General features: G+C 34.9%; 1 protein-coding gene and 2 pseudogenes across 1 annotated transcript; 1 reads left to right on the top strand and 2 right to left on the bottom strand.

Moving 5' to 3' along the window:
* The first annotated feature begins 2,862 nt into the window (after positions 1-2,862).
* LOC120130855 lies at positions 2,863-4,469 on the top strand (annotated as a pseudogene).
* A 271-nt stretch (positions 4,470-4,740) lies between these two features.
* On the bottom strand, positions 4,741-25,531 carry LOC120130873 (annotated as a pseudogene).
* A 1,169-nt stretch (positions 25,532-26,700) lies between these two features.
* Positions 26,701-27,938, bottom strand: LOC120130874 (1-aminocyclopropane-1-carboxylate oxidase-like). Its single transcript, XM_039148026.1, has 3 exons — positions 27,774-27,938; positions 27,446-27,672; positions 26,701-27,364 (listed from the first exon to the last, which is right to left on the bottom strand). The coding sequence occupies exons 1-3, from the start codon at positions 27,888-27,890 to the stop codon at positions 26,749-26,751; spliced, it is 960 nt and encodes a 319-aa protein (XP_039003957.1). The 5' UTR covers positions 27,891-27,938; the 3' UTR covers positions 26,701-26,748.

The raw sequence follows: 27,938 nt of genomic DNA, 5'->3' as shown, positions 1-27,938 counted from the left end.
CGGGTCATGGGCCTTAAAATTCAAAACCGTTTATGATTACGGGCTTTTTAAATCGCTCTGTTTAAGCCCACACCATCAAAATTTACGGACTAAACGGGCGGGTAACCCGTATACCCACCTATAATACAAGGTGATTCTCCCTATTCAGCTCAATCCAAGCCATTTATATAAAAAATTAATTTTTCATAGTTATTTTTATTTAATTATATATAAATAGTGAATAGACCATCCATAAACAGCTGCAATTAAATTAGTTAAACTTTGAAGTATGATGGACAATGACCAGACCGAATTCTAGATTTCATTCGCCTAATATAAACATTTGAATTCAAAGCAAAAAGGTGGAGTATAAAAATGGACTGTAAAGTATTAAAATAATTTTTTTTGTGATAGAAATTTCAAAAAATTTAAAATACTAGTAAATTTACTAAACTATTATAAAATAATTATTATACGTATGGATGGCAATTTCACATGTAACTGACAAATTCCAATCCAACGGGGTCAATTTTTTTTTAAAATAGGTTTGAGTGGATGGTAAAAAACTCTAACCCGAGAATTATAATTTAATTTATTTAAAAATTTTATTATTTTTTAATTAAATCCTTAATTTATATTGGATCGGGTCGGATTTATACTGTAAAAACCGTGTTAGATCGAAGTCGAGCGGATGATATATATTTTTTGATTCAGGTAATGGTGATGGGTGCATATTTTCGCGTTTGATCGGGTTGACAAAAAACCTAACCCTAACCCGACTCGTTATCATCCCTAATTATACGTAATAAAATAGTGATAAAAGATTTTTAATAGTTCGATAAATTTAAAAATATATATAATAATATTATAAAATTTAATATCATTTTATTATCATTTGAAAAGTTTAATGATGATTTTATAACCTCTGAATTTAAACGTTATTAAAAGGGTAAACTATTAAGTTGATCACTTAATTTTATAGTCCTTTTACTTTCGCCATTGATTTTTCAATTTTGTCAATCACACCACTTAACTATTTAATTTGTTCAATCATACCACTAGCCGTTAGTATTTGATGGAAATATTGATGTGGCCGTTAAAAGAATTTGTATATTTTCACATTTAGTCTTTAATATTTTTATATTCTCTCAATTTGGTCATAATTTAAATTAAATTTAATAAATAAACCATTTAATCATGATCTGACATGCTTTATCATAGAAACATAACACATGTGTTAGTGACACATATCACCACCTGAATAGATATAAAATATAAGGGATGAAATAACTCTTGAGTAGAATTGAAACTGGTACTAATGGATGGAAAAACCAACACTGTAGCCACTGCACCAAACACCCCCAATAGCTTATAACTTACAACAAATTATATTTATCCTTTTAAAGCTTCATAAAGGTAAAAGAAAATATAAGTAAACATAAATTCTTTTTTTTTAAAATTAATATTTGATTCAAGTTAATCTATTAACAAAATAATTATTGTTGAGTATAAAAAATGTTTTTTAAATACTTTACATAAAAATTATTAAAAAAGAAAATTAAATTTTAAAAACATAAATTCTTAAAAAATAATTTTTATTTAAAATATTTTCTTTTAAATTTATTTTTATTTTTTTAAATAATTTTGATGTAAAGTATTTAAAAATATTTTTTATAATCATCAGTAATTACTTTATTAATAGATTAACTCGAATCAAATATTAAAAAATTTAAAAGAATTTATTTTTACTTTCATTTTCTTTTACCATTATCAAACTTTAAAAGGATAAATACAATTTGTTGTAAGTTATAAACCATTGAGGATGTTTGGTGTAGTAGTTAGAGTGTTGTTTTTCCATCCATTACTCCCAATTTCGATTTCCACCCAAGAGCAATTTCATCCCCTTAATTTTCTATCAAATCGGGTGGTGACACGTGTGTCCTTTTGATTAGATAAAAATTATTTAATTAAGTAAATTTAAATTAATAAAAAAATATCCTCCAATCATGTATTTACAATGTCACTAACAACACATGTCAGATCCTGATTTAATGTTAAATTTATTAAATTAAATTTAAATTATAACCAAATTGAAATAATATATAAATATTAAGGATTAAATATAAAAATATATCTTTCTTTTAATTGCCACGTCACCATTTTCGTCAAATACTAACAGTTAATGGTCTGATTGGACAAATTAAATAGTTAAGTAGTGTAATTGATAAAATTAAAAGATCGGTGGCAAAAGTAAAAGAATACATAGTTAAGTGGTCAACCGAGTAGTTTATCTTAAAAAATAATTTTAATATGATTTTGTGTATTTTATAGAGAAAGCACAGTAGTAAAGTGCAGCAAATCAAAGCCTCTTTCTTTGTTGAGGGAAGGAGGCTATTAATGGTTTCAGATTTAGACGTTGAGACCGTCATTTTCCCAATCCCATGCAGCCTTTAAAGCTTACACAGTTACACCCACTCTTTTGGGCACTCTCAAAACAGCTACCACATTTCCCTTCGAAAAGTTAAATTGAATTAATATTATCAAAATATAAATTTTATATTAAATTATTATAAACAGAAATTATAAATATATGAATTTAAATTTTATTAATATTAATTTTTCATACAAGAATAATATTTAACATTAATAAAATATTGATAAGATGTGATATATATACATATAAATTTAGCTTTTTTAGGTTTTTATTTCAATATTATTCCCATTAATAAAATATTGATAAGATATGATATATATACACAGAAATAGTAGGTGGTGCAGTAAATACAGCCTTTAATTATTTCCATTAAAACCCTCCACCAAACCTTCCTCCATATTAAACATGAAAAATAATTAATATGTTGTCATTTGCGGATCAAACATGGCAAAATTTTGATCTTCTTTTAAACATTGGATTCCAGTCTCCTGAGCTCTATGATATGCTTGCAGTGAAGGTGAAATGTCTTGCAGTAGTACCCCATTTCTTATTTGCCTCTGCTTATCTTTATCGGCACTAACACTTTTGACTGCAACCAAAGCTGAAGTTCCAGCCGTCATAGTGTTCGGAGACTCCTCCGTCGATTCTGGAAACAACAACGTGATTTCCACGCTTTTGAAGAGCAATTTCCAGCCTTACGGCCGTGATTTTTACGGCGGCCAACCAACCGGACGCTTCTGCAATGGCCGAATACCCCCAGATTTCATCTCCGAAGCTTTTGGACTCAAGCCGGCCGTCCCGGCTTACTTGGATCCGGCTTATAATATATCGGATTTTGCCACCGGTGTCTGCTTTGCATCAGCTGGAACTGGCTACGACAATGCAACCTCCAACGTGCTCGTAAGTTGTAACTCATAAGCCACTATATATATATATATGAATGTGAACCCAGAGATTAATGAAGTTACCTTTATTGGTTTGCAGAATGTGATCCCATTATGGAAGGAAATGGAGTATTATAAAGAGTACCAGCGACAGTTAAGAGCATATGTCGGCGAAAAGAAGGCAAATCGAATACTGAGAGAAGCCTTGTATCTGATGAGCTTAGGGACGAATGATTTCCTAGAAAATTACTACACTTTTCCCACCCGAAGATCCCAGTTTTCAGTGAGGCAATACCAGGATTTCCTACTGGAGCTGGGGGAGAACTTCATAAGGGAACTCCACGGTGTCGGCGTTCGGAAACTCTCGATCACCGGCCTTCCTCCGATGGGGGTGTTTGCCACTGGAGAGGGCCACCAACATCCTGGGACAAAACGACTGTGTACCCGAGTACAACAATGTGGCATCCGAATTCAACAGGAAATTGGAAGGCCTGGTGGTAAAACTGAACAAACAACTCCCTGGAATGCGAATGGTGTCTGCACCTGCGTATGATATTTTCTATCAAATCATCACGAAACCTTCTCAGTTCGGTAAGTTTGTCTTTCAAGCATTTTCGTTTATTTATTGACTGTACCCGGCAAAGGAAAGATGCTAGCTAGTGGGCGCATTGGACCACTTCTTTGATCTTTTTTGCATTAATTAATCATTTGAAAACTCGTTAAAATAGTAGAAAATTTCCTATAATACGATTGGATTAAACTCGATCATATCATTTTAGAGCATCCTGTGAATAAAAAGAGAAATGTTATTTGCAGGGTTTGAGGTGACGGAAGTGGCGTGCTGTTCGACGGGGACGTTCGAGATGAGTTACCTATGTAGTCAGTACAATCCATTTACATGCAGCGATGCCAATAAATATGTATTCTGGGATGCTTTCCATCCCACTGAAAAGACCAACAAAATCATCTCCGATCATCTCATTCCTCCTCTTTTAGCTATGTTTTCTAATTAACAAACATGTTTCATTTCTCTGCAACCACGTCCTACACCTCTCCTTTACATGCATGCTGTTCATTCATATATATATTCATTGATTGTAATTTCAACATCAGTGTATCGGATTCACCACCGGTGTGGTGTTACCTATAATGGCAAGCAGTCTGTAATACCACTATGGAGCGAACTGGAATACTTCAAAGGATTATAAGACGAAACTTTCATATGACATGATAAATATATATATATATATATATATATAGTAACATATAATATATAGTTTATAACTTTATAGTTATGATTTCTATGATCACTATATTCAATTCTGCTTTCTATACTTGTAAATTATGTCATCTTCAATTAATACTGCATACAGTTAAACTAAAGGTGAAAAGAAGAAGAAAAAAACAGATCCATCATGATCTTTCTGTGAACGTATATATTGGCTACTGCAGCCTAAAGAAGGCGACTAAAGGATCATATACTTGTTTAGCATTTTCTGCCATGACATAATCTGCATGAGCATAATCATCTCTAAACTGAACCACAAACTTGTCTCCATCATGATCTTTTAGACTTCCCAGCAACAGCTTCACATCATTTACATCAGCAAGAGCATCCGCCCCTTCATAGCTGACGAAAAGAGGAAAGTCATTCGGAATGCCGGTCATGTTTTATGCCGGAGGCGTCGGTTGCCCGTAATGTTTCATATTTTCGACCACGTCGTCGTAATCGTACATCGTTATGGTCCCTTGCCTAATCACTGGTAAATCAACCCCAGAAAATTTTCAGCAGAGATGTTCCTAAAACTGGAAATCTTGGTGGTTTGTTCCAAAAGGGTTTATGGATTACTTACTCTGAGCCAGATGGACCATGTTCTTTGTTGCCGATGGTTGAGGCTCATGATCTAGAAACATATTTACTATGGAAGAGCTCAAGCAACAATTCTGACCTACAAATGTATGTCCAAACGAGTTTTTAACTCGGGAACAGTTTGCTTCTAATAATTGGCAGTTGTAGTTGTACCTGTAAAACTGGTCAACAAGTTAGTGCAATCAACGCCTGGTTGACTGCAGATTTCTTTCAGAAGTTTAACTACTGCCTCCCTGTTCATAGGAAACAAATATGAACTTAAATCCCACATTGCTCCGACTTTCCATTTCCCCCAAAGAATAGAGGTGGGGTTCTTACCCTCGTGGGTCAAATTCATCGAGGCCTAACCAGTAGACTGTCAAACGAAGAAGAAAACAAAGAAATAGTTGCCTCAATATGAATATAAATTTTTTGCTATCAACATAAACTATAAAATATAAAGAGTATATATAAAAGTTTAAAATTTTCAAAAACTGCTATCCCCGTCACCCATCAGACTAATCGGTCCATCCTTAGATATACGGGTTATTTGAGTCAAATCGAATTATCAATTCAATTTTTGAATTTGAGTAAAAATTTCTGAGTTACTCGAAAAATAAAAAAAAATTGACTAAGTATTTAACAGTTTTACAATTTAGTCCCCGATTTCATTATTTCTTCAATTCACCTTTCAATTTAAGTCAATTTTTTACCAAATTTAAATAACATGTTCCTAAATCGCCGTATAATACATATGTACTTTCAAATTTTCTTTTTGATAATTTTTTTTTAATTTAGTCCCTCAATTTTTCATAATCTCTGTATTTCTTCAATTCATCCTTTATTTTAAGTTCATTTTTTACAAAATTTGAATCACATGCTCATATATCACTATAGAATACTTATGTAACTTAAATTCTTTTTTACTAAAAATGTACTCTCTCTTTTTATTTAGTCCCTTAACTTTGCATTTTACTTAATTTAGTTTTTTTACTACAATTGTTTGCAAATTCTTTCTTCTCATCAATTCATTCACTCCTTTATACTTTCATCAATATTTTATCCACAAAATATTTTATTTAAAATATAATATTATGAATAAATTTTATAATTTTAGATTGTATTTAATATATTAAAAAATATTATAATGTGAAAAAAAATATGAAACATATATATATATATATATATATATATATTATGATTAGAGAAAGTAAAAAAAAAAATTAGAATCCGTCATTACCACAATACTATAAATAATTATACTAAAATTAGTATAGAAATGTTAATAACTCAACTCAAATTTCTTAAAATAGATTTGACTCAAACATATTTCAATTTAAGTTCAAATTATAAAATACACTCGTCAACTCGAATAACTCTAAAATTTTTTACTCTACTTACTCAATCCAATGTTAACCCCTACTTGGATATAAGACACAGAAACTAGGAAGTGGTTTTACCTCAGCAATGAAGTCGTCAGCTGCATTTTTTCCAAGTGGGGAAGTCAACTGACCCATATAAGCAATAGGGCAAAGCAAAGCAGCTGATCTCAACATGTTCAACACCTCATCCTTTGAGAAGGCTGCCAAAGCCATCAATGTTCCCTGAAAGTGAACAATATCAAACTTCTCCCATTGCCCCACCTTAATAAACTATTCCAAAAAAGTTTAACCTGTGAGTGTCCCACATAATGAAGCTTTTGTCATGTTTGATCATAAACATATTGGATTGTTGCAGGAAGATCATAAGCTACCACTTCATCCCACGACCAATCCCAGTAAGCCTAAAAGCCAGCAAAGAATCAACCTTGTCGTAACCGGTTTTCGTCCGGGCACGAAATATTAAATTTGGCGGGAAAAGTGATGTGAATAAATGGTTTTGAAAATAATTTGGGAGTCGCCATCGGCCTTTTGGATCAGGTAGGTCGAATACCTAAAAATTATTTTTTTTAAAGAGTTTTAAGAAAACATCAATTAAAAAAAAAAAATTAAACTGATCTGCGTTTATAACCAAAAATTCGTTCTTTTTAATAATAAAAAGGGATTCGTGGTCGGTTATGTTTAGGGAAGGATTAGCACCCCTACAACGCCCAAAATTGGTACATTTTAATTATAAATTGTCTCTATTATTAAAATTTAAAAATTCAAAAATATATTTAATTTATAATCCTATTATTTTCAAAATTATATTTATTTAAAAATATCCGAAAAGAACTTCTAGGTGCCTTAAGACAGCTCTTTTCTTTGATATTGATAAATATTAATTTAAATAATATTGTTTACTTTTTAATTTTAAAATATCAGAATAGGACCAGTTGTATTAAGACTGTCCTTTTCTTCGATATTAAAAATAAATATTTAAAAAATACTATTATTATATGTATATTTATGAATATATAAAATTTTTTAACAGTATAATAAAATAAAAATATCACTAAAACAATATATTTTAGGCAGTAAAATGAAAACATATAAATAACTAAATTATAATAAAAATAAAACTAAATCTAATTACTAATTAATTGAAATTATAGGGATTAAATATTTTATTTTCTAATTTAATAATTTAGTGACCAAAATGAAACTATCTAAAATTCAAATTTATAATAAAATTAATTAAAAATATGAACTAGGATAAAAAATTTATTTATTAAAATTAAGGGATTAAATCTGTCATTTATCCTAAATATATTTTAATAAAAAGGACTAAAATGAATAAAATTAAAATTCAAAGACTGAATTAAAATTATTATAAATTCAGTTTAGTGACCAAATGTAAAATTTACAAATACGAGGGACTGCGGACGGGGTTTAACTATTTCATAATTACGCGCATAGTCTTTCTCGAAACGACGTCGTTCGGGAAGGACTATAAGAGTCCAAATCGGCTGGCCCGAAGGGCCAGCCATTTCATTTCTTCTTTTTTTTTCTTTTTCTTAAGCAGAGAGAGAGAGAGAGAGAGCCAGAATTCTCTGGCCCTCTCTAGATTCCCTCACCGGAGGGAATCCGGCAGCCGTCTGCCGCCGCGAGTTCAGCGCACGGCCACCGTCTTCGGTGGCCGGAAAAATATTTTTTATCCTAAATGTAGATCGGACCGTCCTAATGACGGTTCCGATGTTTTTTTCCGTTAAACGGCTCCCAATCGGAGCAAATCTACAATAATACCTTCGGCTTTTCGAAGTTTTGGTGAGATTTTTCGCAGATGGGGTGGTGGCTTTTATAGCCACCACCGTTGTAGCTGGGACCGGTCCAAAGAGGGGGCCTCGGTGAGTCACGGACTACCAGTGGTGACTCACCCCGTAGCCTGCATGGACGGCTGGCGTTGATCTTCTGGAGTCTTCATTCGGGACGTGGCAGCGGCGGAGGCGGCGAAAAACTGTCGGCAGCCGCGTGGAAGCTGGGGTGGCGCCGCGTGGCCCTAGGGTATCAAACCCTAGGGTTTCTCTCTGGAACCATCTAGACCGTTGGATCTTGCCAGATCCAACGGCGTGAGCTGAGGCGGCTGGTTAAATTAGGGTTAGGAAACCCTAACTGGAAACCCAAATATTTAGGGTTTCTGGTTGGATCTGGACCGGTTCTGGTTGGTTTGTAACTGGGTCGGTCCAATGTAATTGGTCTGTAATTATTATTATGTATTTAATATTTAATATAAATTTAATAATAATAATAATGATAATAATAATAATAATAATAATAATAATAATAATAATAATAATAATATAATATAATAATAATATATAAATGGATAAAAAATTAATATCTTCAGCTGCCCCTCTTTGCTCATATTGTGTTAACAAGAATAGGGCAAAGATGAAAGATAATAAAATTTTTATCCATTTGGCTTCACTTGATTATAATGGAGATATTGAATAAATTCTTCTCTTTCTTCAGATGAGTTCTTCTCATTATGAACTTTCTGCTGGGGATGATGACCATCAAATGATGAATTCAAGCAAAAGATTGAACAAGTTCTTCTCATTATGAACTTCTTCTTCCTTCTTCAGATGACGAGTTCTTCTCATTATGAACTACCTGGCAATGTTGATCCATCAAATGATGAATTCAAGCAAAAGATTGAACAAGTTTCTTTAATTATGAACTCTTCTTCTTAGATGAGTTCTTCTCATTATGAACCTTCTCTGGAAAAGATAATCCATCAATTGATGAATTCAGAAAAAAGGTTGAACAAATTCTTCTTCTCATTATGAACTTCTTCTCCTTCTTCAGATGAGTTCTTCTCATTATGAACCTTCTCTGGAAAAGATAATCCATCAATTTGATGAATTCAGGAAAAAGGTTGAACAAATTCTTCATGAACTTCTTTTCCTTCTTCAGATGAGTTCTTCTCATTAGAATTGACCTAACAATGCTGATCCATCAAGTGATAGAATTACGCAGAAGGTTGAACAAATTCTTCTCATTATGAATTTCTTCTTCCTTCTTCAGATGAGTTCTTCTCATTATGAACTTCTCTGGAAATGTCAATCCATCAAATGATAGATTTGAATCTTTGCTAAAATCTTTGAAATTCCTGTTAAAAATTCAACAAGAATAAAAATGAATAAAAATGCATCTATTTTGCAAATGCCTAAATATGATGCATGAATGTTAAGTTTGATTTCAGATTGGTGAATTGAGTATTTCGTCAATTGTAAAAACCCAATAGATCTTTCTTCTTCAAAACAAAGAATCTATCATCTTTGACAAATATAGATGTAGATATAATGTCACAAACTCTTGAGAATAAAACTCAATAGTATAGGCTCTTGAAAAGCTTGTATTCAGTCAACATGTTGATTCTGATAACAATTCATCTGATTATGAAGTGACCTTTCAAGATAATTTCACAGATATCGATAGTTCTTCTAATACCGAGAAATCTTGACTTCTGATTCTGATGAAGAGAATAAACTGTTATACTTGACAAAAATGTGATTCTCAGAGGCTGAAACTTCAAATAGCTTTCTTCCGGTAAAAGATGGGAAGCCATTATGTGATGATCCCAGTTACAAGCAAAGGCGAAACTTGTGCTATGATTTTTGGGAAAGGAATAAGCAAAAGAAGCTTGAAAAGAAACTTCTTAATGAAGAAGATCATGCAGTTCATCTTTTAATTCTAATGATTGGTTCTTAGTCTACCAAACCAGATCAGATAACTCAAAGAACACTTCCAGAAGATGCTATGAGCATTCATCTTCCTAATTCAATGATTGGTTCTGCTAAACCAAATCAGATAACTCAAAGAACACTTCCAGAAGATGCTATGAACAAATTCATCTTCTAAATTCAATGATTGGTTCTGTCCAACCAGATCAAATAACTCAAAGAACACTTCCAGAAGATGCTATTGGCAAATTCATCTTCTAAATTCAATGATTGTTCTGCTAAACCAGGTCAGATAACTCAAAGAACACTTCCAGAAGATGCTATTAGCAAATTCATCTTCCAAATTTAATGATTGATTCTGTCCAACCAGATCAGATAACTCAAAGAACACTTCCAGAAGATGCTATTAACAAATTCATCTTCTAAATTCAATGATTGGTTCTGTCCAACCAGATCAGATAACTCAAAGAACACTTCCAGAAGATGCTATGAGCACATTACATTCATCTTCCCAATTCAATGATTGATTCTGTCCAACCAGATCAGATAACTCAAAGAACACTTCCAGAAGATGCTATGAGCAAATTCATCTTTCAGTTAATGTTTGGACTAGGATATCACAATACTTATTTGATGTAGAGCCAGAATTTGTAGATTCGAAGTATTTCCATGCTACTACACTGAAAAGGGCTATATTCATAATTCTGCCAATTAAGAACAGATTTTCTCTTATTTTGCTTCCTCCATATGCTGATGCTTTTTCATTGACAAAGAAATGATGGCCTTCCTTCGAGTGTCCAGAAGTATGTTCTTGATGAGTGCTGAAAATGGAATCTAGTAGGGGTTGGAAGGAATAAAGTTACTCCACTTGAACCTGATGAGGTGGAAATGTTTCTAGGTTTCCTTAAAAAAACCATACACAAGGATCTGTATAGAGACATGTTTTCCAGTGATATCAATGTCTTGTTTCTTTTTGCCGGAATCAATGCTACAAAAGGTTGCTTTCTATTGCCTTAGTATATCTTTGAAAACAAATGTGCAAGAACTGAATGATGATCAGTTGGAGCAATTGATGAGTATTTGGCGGATTCGACCTTGTTGTCGGTAGCACCACTTGTAACAATCTTGATGTTCATGGCTTTAAGCTAGTGATGATTTGCTTACTTTGTATTCCATGTTTTTTTAAAAGTATTAACATAAAGTGATATTCAGAAATCTTTAAATTATTTCAAAATTATGTTAATTCAATAGAAAAGAATAAATGAATTTCCAAAAATAAATTGAATCTCAAATAAATTGGACTTGAAATAGATAGAATTGTATTCAAAGTTCTGGCAAACATAAGAATAATAAAAATTCAAATGTCTCAACAAATTATAAGCATAAGTATTTCTAAATTAATCAAGTTGACACAATTTAGAGAAATGATGTAAGCTTTTGTCTGGAAGATCTCAAACGTTGTCGAAATGCTTGTAGATGTGAAGTTCTTCCAAACTGTCAAAATCTTAAGAAAGTTCAATTGCCAGATGCCTAATATCAACCTGCATTTGAGCCGCCTTTTCAGGTTTTCAACTCAGATCCTTCCTTTGGTTACAAGATGCCCTTTGCGGGTTTTCACCTTGACCCCCTTTCTTTTTCTTCTCTTTTTTATTTTCTATTTTTTTTTCTCTTCAAGCATAATATTTCTTGACAGAATCCGAGTTTATTGGATTTTTCAGAATTTTTCCTTCCATTTCTGCCAAGATCAACGCTCCTCCGGAAAAGGCCTTTTTCACAACGTATGGCCCTTCCCAATTAGGCATCCATTTCCCACGGAAATCTTTATGTATAGGCAAGATCTTTTTTAGTACTAGATCACTCTCTTGGAATTCTCTTGGATGTACTTTTTTATCATGAGACTTCATCATCCGTTTTTGATACATCTGTCCATGGCAAATAGCTTTCAATCTTTTCTCTTCAATAAGGTTCAATTGATCAAATCTAGCTTGGATCCATTCAGATTCATCCAATTTTATTTCTCTCAATATTCGGAGCGATGGAATCTCAACTTCAATTGGTAAGACTGCTTCCATCCCGTAGACTAAAGAAAAAGGCGTTGCCCCAGTAGATGTTCGAATAGTAGTTCGGTATGCATATAGAGCAAAAGGTAACTTCTCGTGCCAATCTTTGTAAGTTTCAGTAGTCTTTGTAATGATTCTTTTGATGTTCTTATTTGCTGCTTCAACTGCCCCATTCATCTTTGGACGATATGCCACTGAATTTGCATGTTTGATCTTAAACTGTGCACAAAGTTCGGTCATCATTTTGTTATTCAGGTTCAGAGCATTATCTGTAATGATCCTCTCTGGTAGGCCATATCGACAAACTATCTCTTTCTTTATGAATTTGCAGACTGTGGACCTCTTAATATTGGTGTATGAAGCAGCTTCAACCCATTTGGTAAAATAATCAATTGCCACAAGGATGAAACAATGTCCATTCGATGCTTTTGGTGTGATTGCTCCAATGACATCTATTCCCCACATAGAAAATGGCCAGGGTGCTGTCATTACATGTAAAGGAGATGGGGGTACATGAATTTTGTCTGCATATATTTGGCATTTATGACATTTCTTTGCATAATCAATGCAATCTGTGTACATGGTAGCCCAATAGTATCCATATCTCATTATTTTTCTGGCCATGGAAAGACCATTTGCATGTGTTCCACATATTCCGCTGTGTACTTCTTCAATGACATTTCGAGCTTCGCTAGTATTTAAACATCTCAATAGCATTTGATCACTGCTTCTTCTATACATAATCTCTCCATCAAGAAAATATCCAGCAGCCATTCTTCTCAAAGTTCTTTTATCAATTTCCGATGCATTTGGTGGATAACTTTGATATTTGATATATTGCAGAATATCATGATACCATGGTTTACCATCTACCTCTTCTTCCACACTATAACAATGTGCAGGAATTTCATATACTTGCATTTTGATTGGCATCATATCAACCTTCTTAGTTGCCTGAAACATAGCAGCTAATGTAACCAAAGCATCTGCCATTTGATTTTCTTCTCGAGGGAGATAATTGAAGGTAACTCTCTCAAATTCTTTCACTAATTCGAGGGTAAAATTTTGGTATTCCAACAATTTGGGATCTTTTGTTTCCCATTCTCCTCGCAATTGATACACCACTAACGATGAATCTCCATATATCTTGAGAAATTTGATTTTTCTTTCTATAGCTGCTTTCAACCCCATGACACAAGCTTCATATTCCGCCATGTTATTGGTGCAAAAGAACTCTAGTCTACTTGTAAAGGGATAATAAATATTTTCTGGAGAAATTAACACTGCCCCAATTCCTCGTCCCAAAGCATTAGATGCTCCGTCAAAATAAAGCTTCCAAGTTGCAAATTCATCATTTGTTCTGACTTCTTCATTTATGGATATGCACAATAAATCTTCATCGGGAAAATTGAAGTTCAATGGCTGATAATCATTTGATACACGACTGGCCAAAAAATCAGCTATGACACTTCCTTTTATCGCTTTTTGGTTGACATATACAATATCAAACTCAGATAATAACATCTGCCATCTAGCCATTCTGCCTGTCAAAGCTGGTGATTCCATTAAGAATTTCAACGGATCAAGTTTTGATATCAACCAAGTAGTATGATATAACATATATTGTCTGAGTCTTCGAGTAGCCCACACCAAGGCACAACATAATTTTTGTATTGGTGGATATCGAACTTCACAATCGGTAAATTTCTTGCTCAGATAATAGATAGCTTTTTCTTTTCTTCCAGATTTATCATGATGTCCTAATACACATCCCATCGAATTTTCGAAGACCGTCAAGTAGAGAATTAATGGTCTATCAGGCATTGGTGATACTAAAATTGGGGCATTGGATAAATATTTCTTAATAATATCCAAAGTTTCTTGACATTCTTCATTCCAAACTTCAGGATTGTTCTTTCGAAGTAATTTGAACACTGGATCACATTTGTCAGTTAATTGAGAAATGAACCGAGATATATAATTTAATCTTCCCAAAAAGCCTCGAACTTCTTTTTTTGTATTGGGTGGTGGAAGATCTTGAATTGCTTTTACTTTATCTGGATCAATCTCGATTCCTTTTTTGCTGACCACAAATCCCAAAAGTTTTCCGGAAGTTACCCCAAAAGTGCATTTAGCAGGGTTGAGCTTTAATTGATACTTCCTCAATCTTTGGAAAAGCTTTCTCAAATTTTGAATATGTTCTTCTTCAGTTCGGGATTTGGCAATCATGTCATCCACGTATACTTCAATCTCTTTGTGCATCATGTCATGAAACAAAGTTACCATGGCTCTTTGATATGTTGCCCCTGCATTTTTCAATCCAAATGGCATCACTTTATAACAGAATGTGCCCCACATGGTTATAAATGTTGTCTTTTTCATGTCTTCAGGATTCATTTTTATCTGATTATATCCTGAAAAGCCATCCATAAATGAAAACCATGCATGCCCTGCAGTATTGTCCACCAATGTGTCTATGTGGGGTAATGGAAAGCTATCTTTCGGACTAGCTTTGTTGAGATCTCTGTAATCCACACACATTCGAACTTTCCCATTTTTCTTTGGTACGGGAACAATGTTAGCTACCCATTCTGGGTATTTAGATGCCTGTAGGAAACCTGCATTGATCTGTTTCATCACTTCTTCCTTGATTTGCAACAACATTTCTGGCCTCATTCTTCTGAGCTTTTGTTGGACTGGTTTATATTCTGGATTGATTGGAAGCTTGTGTATCACTATATCTGTGCTCAAACCAGGCATATCTTGATAAGACCAGGCAAAGATATCTTTGAATTCTTGAAGGAGATTTATCAATTCTTGTTTTATCTGGATTGTCAGAGTAGTACCAATTTTCACCTCTTTTATTTCTTCATCTGATCCCAAATTCACAGTCTCAACCTCTTCCTTGTGGGGTAGAATTTGTTTGTCTTCTTTTTCTACCAATCTTAATATTTCAGTAGGAACATCACATTCCAGTTCATCTTCACAACCATTGATTTCTTCCAGACATATAGGCTGCTCTAAATTTATCACTGGATTAAATCTAGGAATAAACATGCTATTAACACTGTGACACCTGCAAATTTAAATCAGACATATTTACGAAAGAATATAGTAAATTTATGAAATAAATAAATGTAAAAATGTAAGAAAATGTAAAGAATGATTGCCATCTGAAAATTTTAAAGAAAATTTCTTATATTTAACATAATTTCTTTTACAAGATAACAAAAGTTTTCATATTTTGAGCTAAACATAAAGATTAGTTCTGAATATTACTCTGCATTAATATTAAAAACTATAGGAATATCTTCAGTGGTCCAATTGGTGAGTGTTTCTCCAGGAAAACATGGGCGAATCCTATTCAAGTACTTGCCAGTCTTGTTGTCATTCGTGATCATGTTGATAAATAATCCATTCATAGCTTCTTCAACTATGTCTTGATCTTTCGTCAACTTTTCTTCTTTAAAGGCTTCAACAAGCTGCTGTTCCACATTAATTGTTCCTCCTGATCTGAATGTTGTCTTCAACTGTGGGAAAGACATGTGTTTCCAAAGGATTTCTCCTCCTTTCAATTTTGCCTTTCTGTCTTCACATTTTCTTTTCATCTCTTTGTTCCTTTGCTGAAGATTGGGCTTAAACCCTAGCCCAAAACGGTCTTTTTTCATCTTTATACTAATAGGAACTAAAATCCCTTGAAGATTCTTTCCTAGACCTCTCCCAGCTTTAGCTCCGATGCCTAAAGTTTGTTGTACCGTCATCTTGGTGCAATCAGACAATCTGGGATATGGAATTTTGCTTCCTTCTGCAATAAAGGTTGCATTTACAAATTCAAGAGCTCGAAAAGAGCATTCAAGAGCATCATCATTGGTGTCGATATATGGAACATCGCTTGTTACAGACGCAATGATTTCTTCTTCAGCACTGACGCATATTAGTTGTCCATCAACAACAAATTTCAATTTCTGATGTAATGAAGAAGGAACGGCTCCTGCTGAATGAATCCATGGCCTCCCTAATAGACAATTATATGTGGGGTGGATTTCCATCACCACAAAGTCAATATTGTACACGACTGGGCCGATTAACAACGGTATTTCCATTTTCCCAAGCACTTCTTTTTGAGTACCATCAAATGCTCGTACCACATTCTGATAACTCTTCATGTGTGATTGATCCAGAGGCATTCTTTGAAGTGTAACTAGAGGCATCAAGTTGAGAGCAGATCCATTGTCAATCAATACTCCTGGCAACACATGACCATGACAATGTGTCGTGATGTTCAAAGCTTTTACTGACCCCATTCCGCCTTCTGGTATTTCATCATCTGTGAACGTTATGTAATTGTCAGCGGCTATATGTCCCACAATTCTGTCAAGTTTATTGAGGGATATATCTTCGGGGATAAATGTCTGATTGAGAATTTTCATCAAAGCATTCCTATGCGCTTCTGAATTCATCAATAGATCAAGAATAGAAATTCTCGCTTGTTGTTTGTGTAGTTGTTCAACCACACTATACTCACTATGTTTCAAGAATTTCAAAAATTCTTGGGCTTGTTTTTCTGTCACAGGCTCATTGAATGCTGGAAGGGATTCATCCTCAAATACCTTCTGAGGTAGTGCCATGGCTTTTCCTTTGGCTTTCACTTGTTCTGAAGCATTGGATGTTTCGGGAGAGTAACATCTCCCACTTTTTGTAAAGAAACCGACCTCACTTACTGCTTCAGACGTCGATGTTGTACTCAGGCTTTGTATTTTCTCGTCTGTTTTTTCTAGAGAAACAGCTCCTCCTACCATTGAAACATTGGTAGTATAATTCCAAGGTACCCTGCGGGTATCTTTGTATGGAAATGGTAGAGGAGTGGTAATAACTACTTTTGGCCTTATTGGTGCAGGAATCACCGTGGATGATTTCACATTAATGATCACAGGATCATTTATTCTTTGATTTGGTTTAGAATCTTCTGATGAGCAAACATCATCTTCTTTTTTCCCGGGTTCTTCTTCAAAGAATTCTATTTCTCTGTTGTTCATCAATTTTTGCACCAAATTTCTAAACTCAGGACATAATTGAATTTTATGTCTTTTCTCCTGATGATATTCACAATAATTCTTGTCTTCATTCTGCTTTGGCCTGAATTGTTGTGGAATTATACCGGCTAAAGAAAGTTGTTGGAATATCCAAACAAACGGAGATTTAATTTCAGAAATGTCAGTCTTTGCTTTCTTTCTGTCCTCTTCCTGAATTGCATTCACGTTTTTATCTCCATGATTTGGCAATTGATGACTTGATGCGGATGGTGTATTGAATTCCAACTTCCCAGTGTTGATCAAATTTTGAACCACCCTTTTGAATGCTAGACAGTTTTCAATAGAATGTCCTGTAATTCCTTCATGGTAAACACAGTGTGCCTTTGTATCATACCAAGGAGGGAATGGTGGTTGCATGGGAACCAAAGGATAGGGCCGTATGACATCTGCTTTTAACAGCGAATCATAGATCTCTGCATATGGTACTGGTAAAGGTGTGAAAGACAACCTTTCATTTTCCTTTCGAGATCCTCTGGACTCTGCTCGATTAGTGTTTGTTTCCTCTTTCTTAACCCTTGGCTGGGTTATTGTAACACTTTTCGATGAATCCTTGCTGTAGGAATTTGCATTGTTGACTTCATTCTCCTTTTTCCGGTACATAGGTCTTTTGGAACTAGACCCATCATTTGATTCGATCTTGCCACTTTTCAAGACATTTTCAATTAATTCTCCAGAAATGACCAAATCTGCAAAATTTCTGGTTGCATTCCCCATTAGATGGTTTAAATAAGGGGCCTTCAATGTATGGACAAACATTACTGTGGCCTCTTTTTCCGACAAAGGTGGTTGAACTTGGGCCGCAGTGTCACGCCATCTCTGGGCATACTGTCTGAATGTTTCATTATTCTTTTTCTCCAAATTCTGGAGAGTCCATCTGTCAGGAACCATGTCTGTTACATGGCGATACTGCTCTAAAAATGCTTTAGCCAAATCTTTCCAGGATCTAATGTTGGCTTTGGTCAATTGAGTATATCATTTTAAAGCCGGTCCTGTCAAACTATCCTGAAAGCAGTGAATTAACAATTTCTCGTCCTTCACATATCCTGCCATTCTTCGACAAAACATAGTAATGTGGGATGAAGGGCATGTAGTACCGTCATATTTATCAAATTCGGGAGCTTTGAACTTGATAGGGAGGATTAGGTCTGGAACCAAACTCAACTCACTAGCATCAAACCCATAGAATGATTCAGTTATTTCCACAGATTTCATTCGTTCTTCTAAGTTCTTGATATGTCTGGTTAATTCTTCATTTACTTTTTGTTTCTCATTCAGCTCATTCAAATCTGGGATCAAATGATCAGTATTAAGATCCCCTATTTTCACATCTGATATAAGCGGATTTTTGCTTGAAGATGCAGGATCCACTTGTTGATCTTCATGTGGTTTGGCTTCTTGTAATGCAGATGTACGAGCATTGATTTGTATAGGGGTAGTACCAGAATGATAAATTGGTTCTGGTGGAAAACCTAAAGGATACATAGGATCTTGATCAAAGGATACAGGATTTTCATGCATTTTTCCACTGATAGCCTGCCTTTTAAACATGTCCTCTATCTTCTTCATCATACTGTCTTGTGAATTTGCAATACTGGCTTCAATTTTTTCCAACTTCATTCTCATTTCTTCTTGTTCTTTATGATGCTGTTCCTCAATACGCTGTATTTTATCCTCCATAATTCTCTTAGTAGCTTGTCTAGTACCGTAGTGATGTAGTATTTCTCTTTTGGCCAGAGTAACTGCGATTGAAAAATCTTTTAATATTATTTTTTCAAATTTTAATTAATGAATTTTAACTTAATAAATAAAATAATTCATAGCGAAAATTATGAAATGAATGATGAATGTATGCAAAATGCATGTATGTAAAAACATTGATCCCAAAAAGTTAACTGTCATAGAACAACTTTCATCGGCATACAAAAGTTTCTTTATAATAGTTCATAACTACAGATACGGCATAGCTTTCTTATTAAGCTCTATAATTTCTTTCATTAACCATGACACCTTCTTTCCGCACTTAGAAACTGGATCAACATGATGCTCAATTATTTTGGCTTCAACAGCTAGTTCCCCAACATATCTGGCAACTTCGCTCATTTGAACCATGGCCTCGAACACCATATTACTTCTTTCTTCACTTCTTTCAACGTAAAACTCAGTTGACTTTTGCCATTGTTCATTTGTTCCTTCAAGAGTCTGCTCTAACTCAGTAATCCTGACTTGACAATCGTGCAGAATTTTTTCAAGATCTCTAATGCATCTTCGCAGTGAAGCATTTTCCTCATTACTTTCTTTGAGATCATTAGGTCCTAGACGAACCTTTTCTTGAAACAATGATTCTTCAAGTTGCAAAATGTAAGAATTAAACTCTGAATTTTTGTTTCTAGACTGATCCAGATCCTCTTCAAGTTTTGTTCGTGCTTCTTGCGTTCTTTGATTAAGCTTCTGGATTTGAACATCTTTGTTTCTGCATCTTTGCATCCAATTGCTAGCCACCTCCTGCTCTACCTCAAGTCTGGTATTGAAATTTTTTCTTTCTAACTCCCATTTTTCTTTTTCAACATTGGATTCTTCCATCTTTTGGCCTCTGACTTCAAGCTCAGCAATCAACTGGTTCATTTCAGATTCAAATCCCTTGAACATGATACTTTTCTCGCTTTCAAATTTAACAAAGATGTCATTCTTCATCTCTTCTAAATCTTTGGCTCGATCTCTTTCTCTTTGCATTTCATTCATGATCTCACGGTGTTCAGCCTTGTGTTTTATAATTCGCTCTCTTCTGTCGACCTCGAAATCTTCCATTTTTTGCTTTCCTTTTTCCAGGCTTTTGAGTAGACGGCTATTCTTTCCTTTCAGATCTTCAACTCGTCTTTTCTCAATGTTCAATTCTCTGGTCATCTGTACCGTCGATTGGCTGGGTCCTGATGCTTTTCGGGATTTATATAACTCTCGGTAATTTTTCTGTAAGGATCTGTACTCATCCTCACCTTTTTCTTTATCTTTTCTCAATATTGCACATTGTGATGAATGAAAGTCAATGTCAACCCCCAACATAGCTTTATCTTGTCTCATTTGCTCTAATTCTTTCGACCAGCCATCTCTTTCTGCTTCAAACTCAGCTCTCAAGATTTCAATCTCTGATGGAACCACCTTAATGCGATCTTCCATAGAAATATCCTCATTTTGATCTGGTAGAGGAATATTTTCATTTTTCCTGACAGATCTCCATTCTTCATAATCAGGAGTTAACATTTCTTTTGCTGCTTTAGCTCGAATACAAAAAATTGTTTTCCAAGCTGTAACGGCTTCCATGATGTTTCTTTTATAATTTTTGCTGTGGAATGCGAACTCTGATGACTGTAATCCAACAGTGACAGGTACAAATTGACGACCTTCATATTGTCTTATAACCAGAAGTGGAGCATATCCAATTCCTCCCCATAATCCGAGCAGCATTATCCAGTTGTAATCACCACATCTGTAAAAGAACTCCCTTTGTATTTGCCACGGGGCTCGCCAAACAACGTCATTGCTTTGCAGATTTTGAAAGGCATTAATCCACATATCTTTCTTAATTTCTTTCGGCCATTCCTGCTCTAGAAATTCTTTTAATGGTGAGTAATCCGTATTGAAGCGTCGGTATGAAACCTTTTCTGTCCTCCAGAAATGACTACGGATCCAAACATATAACAACTGAGTACACCCTGAGAATCGTCCACCTCCTAACCTTCTGCAAGCATTTAACGATCTGAAGGTCTCTGCTAGGATGACAGAAACAGGATTAATCTTCTTCGGTAGCTGTTCAAACAAGTCTACCACTGCAGCTTCAATATATCCCAATACTTTTGGGAAGATGACCATACCATATATACCCAGAGCAAATAGATCGAATCGTACTTTAATATCTGGATGGCTCTGAATAAGTTCTCTGATGTTGGTCCAAGCAATGCCTTCGCTTTCGCCTTTTTGTTTTGTACGGGATGCTACCCATTCTTCTCGTACCCCGGCAATCTTTGCCAATTTAACTCGAAAGGGTTGAGTTTTAATTGACTTTGAATATATTCGATTCTCCAAAGCACCTTCAAGATGTAACAAAGTTGTATATTCTTCAATAGTAGGGACCATGTCCTCCTTATTGAAAGTGAAGCAATTGTACCCTGGATTCCAGAATTGAACTAGGGCTCTGAGTAATTCATCATCAACTTCAACATAGAACAAATATGGGATGTCTCCGTAAGTCTGATAAAACTGCAATTTTTTGTTTGAATCCCAACTTTCCCAAATGCTTCGCAAATCTTGCATATCATTTCTTTTTAGTGAAACTGAAGCATAACTGGCCAAGTCAGATACATAATCATCCTGCAAACTGTCTCCTTCTTGTCTTTGTAAATCCTCAGCCCACTGTCTTACTTCTGAGTTTAGAATTACTTGACTTGAACACTTTTTATCCATAGATAAAGGCTTTCCAATGAGACAATTAACACAAGGATCAATGTCTTTTATCCTGTATGATGCAATGCAAACAGAAAAATAAAGAACACAAAAAGAAAATAAATTAGTTTACATAAAGAAATTTAATAATAATATTTACATAAATATTCTTTATTTAAACATGCTTTTCTGAATTTAAATAATTTAAATAAACATGTAATTTAAACAATAAATAAATTAACAGGAAAGACAGAATTCATTTCTCCTGTGTGTACACCTATTTTGGACAAAATTTTGGCATGACTTCGGATCGGAAGAGTTTCTAAGGTTTTTTATATGCAAGGTTTCAGATCTAAGAATAAAGGTACCAGAATTGTCCTTGTTAGTGCCCCCTTGGGTTGCTAACCCTCAATCCTAGTCCATCACAGACTAAAGTGGATTGAGTTCAATTCGAGGGGATACATTTCTCTATGCCTGACACGGAGAATAAATTCTCACGAAGACATAGAGCATATGAACCCCGAAAGTTACTTGCTAGGTCTGACACGGAGAATAAATTCTCACGAAGACGTCGCTTTCACTTCCACTTAAAAGGGACAACTCAATTATAGAGCTTTATGTAATGTAATGCAAGTGTTGTGTGTGAGGAGAAATGTTCAGACCTATGACAAAATAAATAATGAAATAAAATACTTACAAATAAAATAAAACATGTAAATATTATGAAAATAATAAATAAAAAAATTTGAAAAGAGAGAATTAAAAATTAAATATATAAATTTTAATTTTTAATTAATAGAGACAATTTATAATTGATTTTTAAAAGTTTGACCAGGTCCCCAGCGGAGTCGCCAAGCTGTCGTAACCGGTTTTCGTCCGGGCACGAAATATTAAATTTGGCGGGAAAAGTGATGTGAATAAATGGTTTTGAAAATAATTTGGGAGTCGCCATCGGCCTTTTGGATCAGGTAGGTCGAATACCTAAAAATTTTTTTTTTTAAAGAGTTTTAAGAAAACATCAATTAAAAAAAAAATTAAACTGATCTGCGTTTATAACCAAAAATTCGTTCTTTTTAATAATAAAAAGGGATTCGTGGTCGGTTACGTTTAGGGAAGGATTAGCACCCCTACAACGCCCAAAATTGGTACTTTTTAATTATAAATTGTCTCTATTATTAAAATTTAAAAATTCAAAAATATATTTAATTTATAATCCTATTATTTTCAAAATTATATTTATTTAAAAATATCCGAAAAGAACTTCTAGGTGCCTTAAGACAGCTCTTTTCTTTGATATTGATAAATATTAATTTAAATAATATTGTTTACTTTTTAATTTTAAAATATCAGAATAGGACATCCAGTTGTATTAAGACTGTCCTTTTCTTCGATATTAAAAATAAATATTTAAAAAATTACTATTTATTATATGTATATTTATGAATATATAAATTTTTTAACAATATAATAAAATAAAAATATCACTAAAACAATATATTTTAGGCAGTAAAATGAAAACATATAAATAACTAAATTATAATAAAAATAAAACTAAATCTAATTACTAATTAATTGAAATTATAGGGATTAAATATTTTATTTTCTAATTTAATAATTTAGTGACCAAAATGAAACTATCTAAAATTCAAATTTTATAATAAAATTAATTAAAAATATGAACTAGGGATAAAAAATTTATTTATTAAAATTAAGGGATTAAATCTGTCATTTATCCTAAATATATTATTTTAATAAAAAGGACTAAAATGAATAAAATTAAAATTCAAAGACTGAATTAAAATTATTATAAATTCAGTTTAGTGACCAAAATGTAAAATTTACAAATACGAGGGACTGCGGACGGGGTTTAACTATTTCATAATTACGCGCATAGTCCTTCCCGAAACGACGTCGTTCGGGAAGGACTATAAGAGTCCAAACCGGCTGGCCCGAAGGGCCAGCCATTTCATTTCTTCTTTTTTTTTCTTTTTCTTAAGCAGAGAGAGAGAGAGAGAGAGCCAGAATTCTCTCTGGCCTCTCTCTAGATTCCCTCACCGGAGGGAATCCGGCAGCCGTCTGCCGCCGCGAGTTCTGCCGCCGACCACCGCCGCCGGCCACCGTCTTCGGTGGCCGGAAAAAATATTTTTTATCCTAAATGTAGATCGGACCGTCCTAATGACGGTTCCGATGTTTTTTTCCGTTAAACGGCTCCCAATCGGAGCAAATCTACAATAATACCTTCGGCTTTTCGAAGTTTTGGTGAGATCCGGTGACGGTTGGGGCTCTCCGATGACAGGGTAAGCTTTTGCCTCTCTTCTCTCTTTTTTCCTTGCTGTGTTGATGCTGACTGAGATCGTTGGTTTAGTTGTTGTTGTTTTTTTTTTTCCTTTCTCTGTGTTTTTTTTTTCTCCGTTTTCTGTTTCTGTCTCTGGTTTTTTTTTTTTCGCAGATGGGGTGGTGGCTTTTATAGCCACCACCGTTGTAGCTGTCGGACCGGTCTGAAGAGGGGGCCTCGGTGAGTCACCGGACTACCAGTGGTGACTCACCCCGTAGCCTTGCATGGACGGCTGGCGTTGATCTTCTGGAGTCTTCATTCGGGACGTGGCAGCGGCGGAGGCGGCGAGAAAACTGTCGGCAGCCGCGTGGAAGCTGGGGTGGCGCCGCGTGGCCCTAGGGTATCAAACCCTAGGGTTTCTCTCTGGAACCATCTGGACCGTTGGATCTTGCCAGATCCAACGGCTGTGAGCTGAGGCGGCTGGTTAAATTAGGGTTAGGAAACCCTAACTGGAAACCCAAAATATTTAGGGTTTCTGGTTGGATCTGGACCGGTTCTGGTTGGTTTGTAACTGGGCCGGTCCAATTGTAATTGGTCTGTAATTATTATTATGTATTTAATATATTTAATATAAATTTAATAATAATAATAATAATGATAATAATAATAATAATAATAATAATAATAATAATAATAATATGGATAAAAAATTAATATCTTCAAACCTGATGACCAAAACCCATAGCAGAAAGCTTGAAACCATGATGAAAAATAAAGTTAAACAATAACCGGATCGTTAGGAGTGAGTGATGTATGTGGCCTTTGCTGTACTTTGTTCCACGTGAGTTAGCAAGCCAGACATCGTAGCCATTATCCGACAAGACAAAGGCCAAAGACTGTTCCAGAGGCAATAACAGCCACGTTATTGCATCCTGGCATCATGCAAAACAGAATAACCCTTGTCAAATATTATTATTTTGTGTCGAAATTCATTGCATTAGAATCTCAGAAACATGACAAAACAAAACAACCATGAAGAGTCCGTGCTGTAACAGAACCGGTGGTCTGATTCCTGTTCTTGGTGTCCCACCCGACGGTCCCACGGGAATTCTTTGCATACTGAGAATGTAACCATCTCCCGTAGTTACCTATTAAAAAAAACCCCAACAAGAAACTTTGATTAAACCGAGGAAAATCCAACGGTTGGTATCTTCTTGGAGGGACCGTGTGTTCTTCACATTGATAACAATGAGTTTCCACCATTGATTTGTAAATACCTTCATCGGATGAAGGAACCATTGCAATCATCCCAATGCCATTCTCTTGAGCTTTCAAGGCTTTTCTATTTCCAGCTGCTGACCTACAGAGAAGAACCATTAGAATTATAATGCATGTTATTACACTGTTGGATGCCTCCATGTATATGTTTTTTTTATTCCCTGTTTCAACAACCCCCCCCCCCCAAAAAAAATGTGTGCTGCAACTTTCTAGCAGCGAAAAACCCAAATAAGGTCAAAATCAAAGCATTCACATGAGAAAGCTATTGAGAACATCACTTTGTCAACAGACAAACAAATTGGTCTATAACAAGGAATCAAACGGGGACCATTTTGTTTTCTATATTTTGATGTGCATTAACTTTGGAAAGATTTCCCAAACTGCCACGATTTCTTAATTAACAATTATAAAACACAACGTTTTTATTTGAAGAGATGGACGTTCAAGCCAATGCAGAGAATGCATGGGCCAATACCATGTTTGCACAAAAGAAAATGACATTCTTTGACATATTTTTTTCGTTTGTCTCCATCAAAGGATATTGAAGACGTAGCTCCAAAATAGCAGCTTTATGGGAATGCATATGAAAACTAACTTGGAAATAAACGATGTAAAACAAACGCATATTTTTAGGAGAATCCTCTCAGTTCTTTTCTTTCTACGAAATCTAACGTTTTATAACCTTTTTAATGGCTTAGTAGTAAAAGATAGGTTTATTGAACCGTGATAAAAATTATTATCTTATAAATGATTTTGTCATAATCGGTGTGATCATGTGATAAACGCGGTCTCTTAACGTTAACATAATACTTTTAGTTTCATGCATATGAATTAAAAAAAATAAAATTTAAGTGAATTATTCTTTCCAAGAGAATGAAACTAGCTCTCCTTGATCGTTTACCAATACGCTCCATTGAGGGATCACATTAAGCCTAATTGTGTTCTTTGTGGTTATGGTGTGGAAAATAGTGATTATATCGTTGCTGAATGTTGTTTCTTCAGGCAAGTTTGGATTGTTGTTTTACGGGCTTATCATGTTAATTGGATGGATATGGTGAATTGGGTTCAATCTCATGGTAGGAGAAAATCCTTAAAGGCGACCATCATTTGGATAGCTTGATATTATTATTTTTACTTTACTTGGAAGAAGAGGAATGGTAGATTATATGGGATTAGTCCTCTGCAAGATGAGTGTATCGTTGAGGCTGAGGGGATTTGTTTATTGACGTTTACAGTAATAAAATCAAACACACACCAATGCCACTGAATCTCCGACTTCTTTTGAACTTTTTTCATACAAAACTAAAAGATAGAGGTGCTAATATATTTTCCTTTATTTTATTTCGTGGATGGAATTCTTAAGCTGTTGCAATGGGGAGAGTTGTTTCCCTGGCTTTCATGGCTTCAAATCTGGGTTCCTTGGCTTGGAATTTCAGCCCAGCATATAACTTCATGTAGTCTTCAAACACAAATTTGGGGTACAATTCCTTCTCCTCGGCTTCTTTCCCCACCAGAGCCGGCGCCGGGTGGATAACGGCGTCACTCCCGGGGTTGTAAAACGAAGCTATCGACATTCGAGCTCCGTTGGTTTGGGCAATCACTCGGTGCTCCACACTCTTGTATTTGCCATTGGTGATCACCTCCAGCTGATCTCCGAGGTTGATGACGATGGAGTGACGCATAGGAGGAACATCCACCCACTCCCCGTCTTTAAGAAGCTGGAGGCCGCTCACTTGGGCGTCTTGGAACAGCAAGATGATGCCACCGGCGTCGGTGTGAGCTCGGAGTCCCTTGATTTTATCCGGTGTCGGGCACGGCGGGTAGTTGCTAACTTTGGTTCCGAATGTCGGACCTCTTGTCCCGTGGAATGCCTTTTTCAAATACCCTCTTTCCAGTCCAAGATTTTCGCTCAACAAATCCAGGATCTCCTCAGCTAGTTTCTCCAATTTCAGTGCAAATTCTTTCATCACTTTCCTGCATTATTTTTTCAATCGATCCATTATTTTCCAAACCAATTAATCCCTATCTACTGCATGTGTGTGTGTATATTTATACCTGTATTCATGGGTGAGATCTGGGATTTCAGCCATGTTAGATTCAGGAAGATGGCGCAAGAAAAATGTACTTTCCCAGTCCATATCAGTAACCTCAGCCTGGAGACCTTCAAGGGCCTTGCTTGCTACCAATTCCTTAAACCTCTGCTCCATGCATTTATTGTAATGCTCTTTCGTCAATCTTTCAACTGTGTCCAAGAAATCATGGGGAATCCCATGGTTCAGCAGCTAAAAAAACCCACAAAAGAAACAGTTTTTATTAATCAGCAGTTCAGCACAACAAAAAGACAGAAACAAGCATTAAAGCATTAGCTTTTGAAGATATATACCTCAAAGAATCCCCAATTCTCACAGGCATCCTTGATTTGCTCCATGGTTGCTGCTCTTTCCTCGCCATTAAGCTTCTCTAGGTTGATCACTGGGAAAGTCTCCATTTCACTATACATATCTTTCCTTTTCTTTACTTGATAATCTCTCAAAGTCTCACTCTTTTG

The sequence above is a fragment of the Hibiscus syriacus genome, unplaced genomic scaffold (genome assembly GCF_006381635.1).
Source record: "Hibiscus syriacus cultivar Baekdansim isolate YM2019G1 unplaced genomic scaffold, ASM638163v2 tig00110548_pilon, whole genome shotgun sequence".
Lineage (NCBI taxonomy): Eukaryota > Viridiplantae > Streptophyta > Magnoliopsida > Malvales > Malvaceae > Hibiscus > Hibiscus syriacus.
This window is presented reverse-complemented; position numbering and strand designations above follow the sequence as displayed.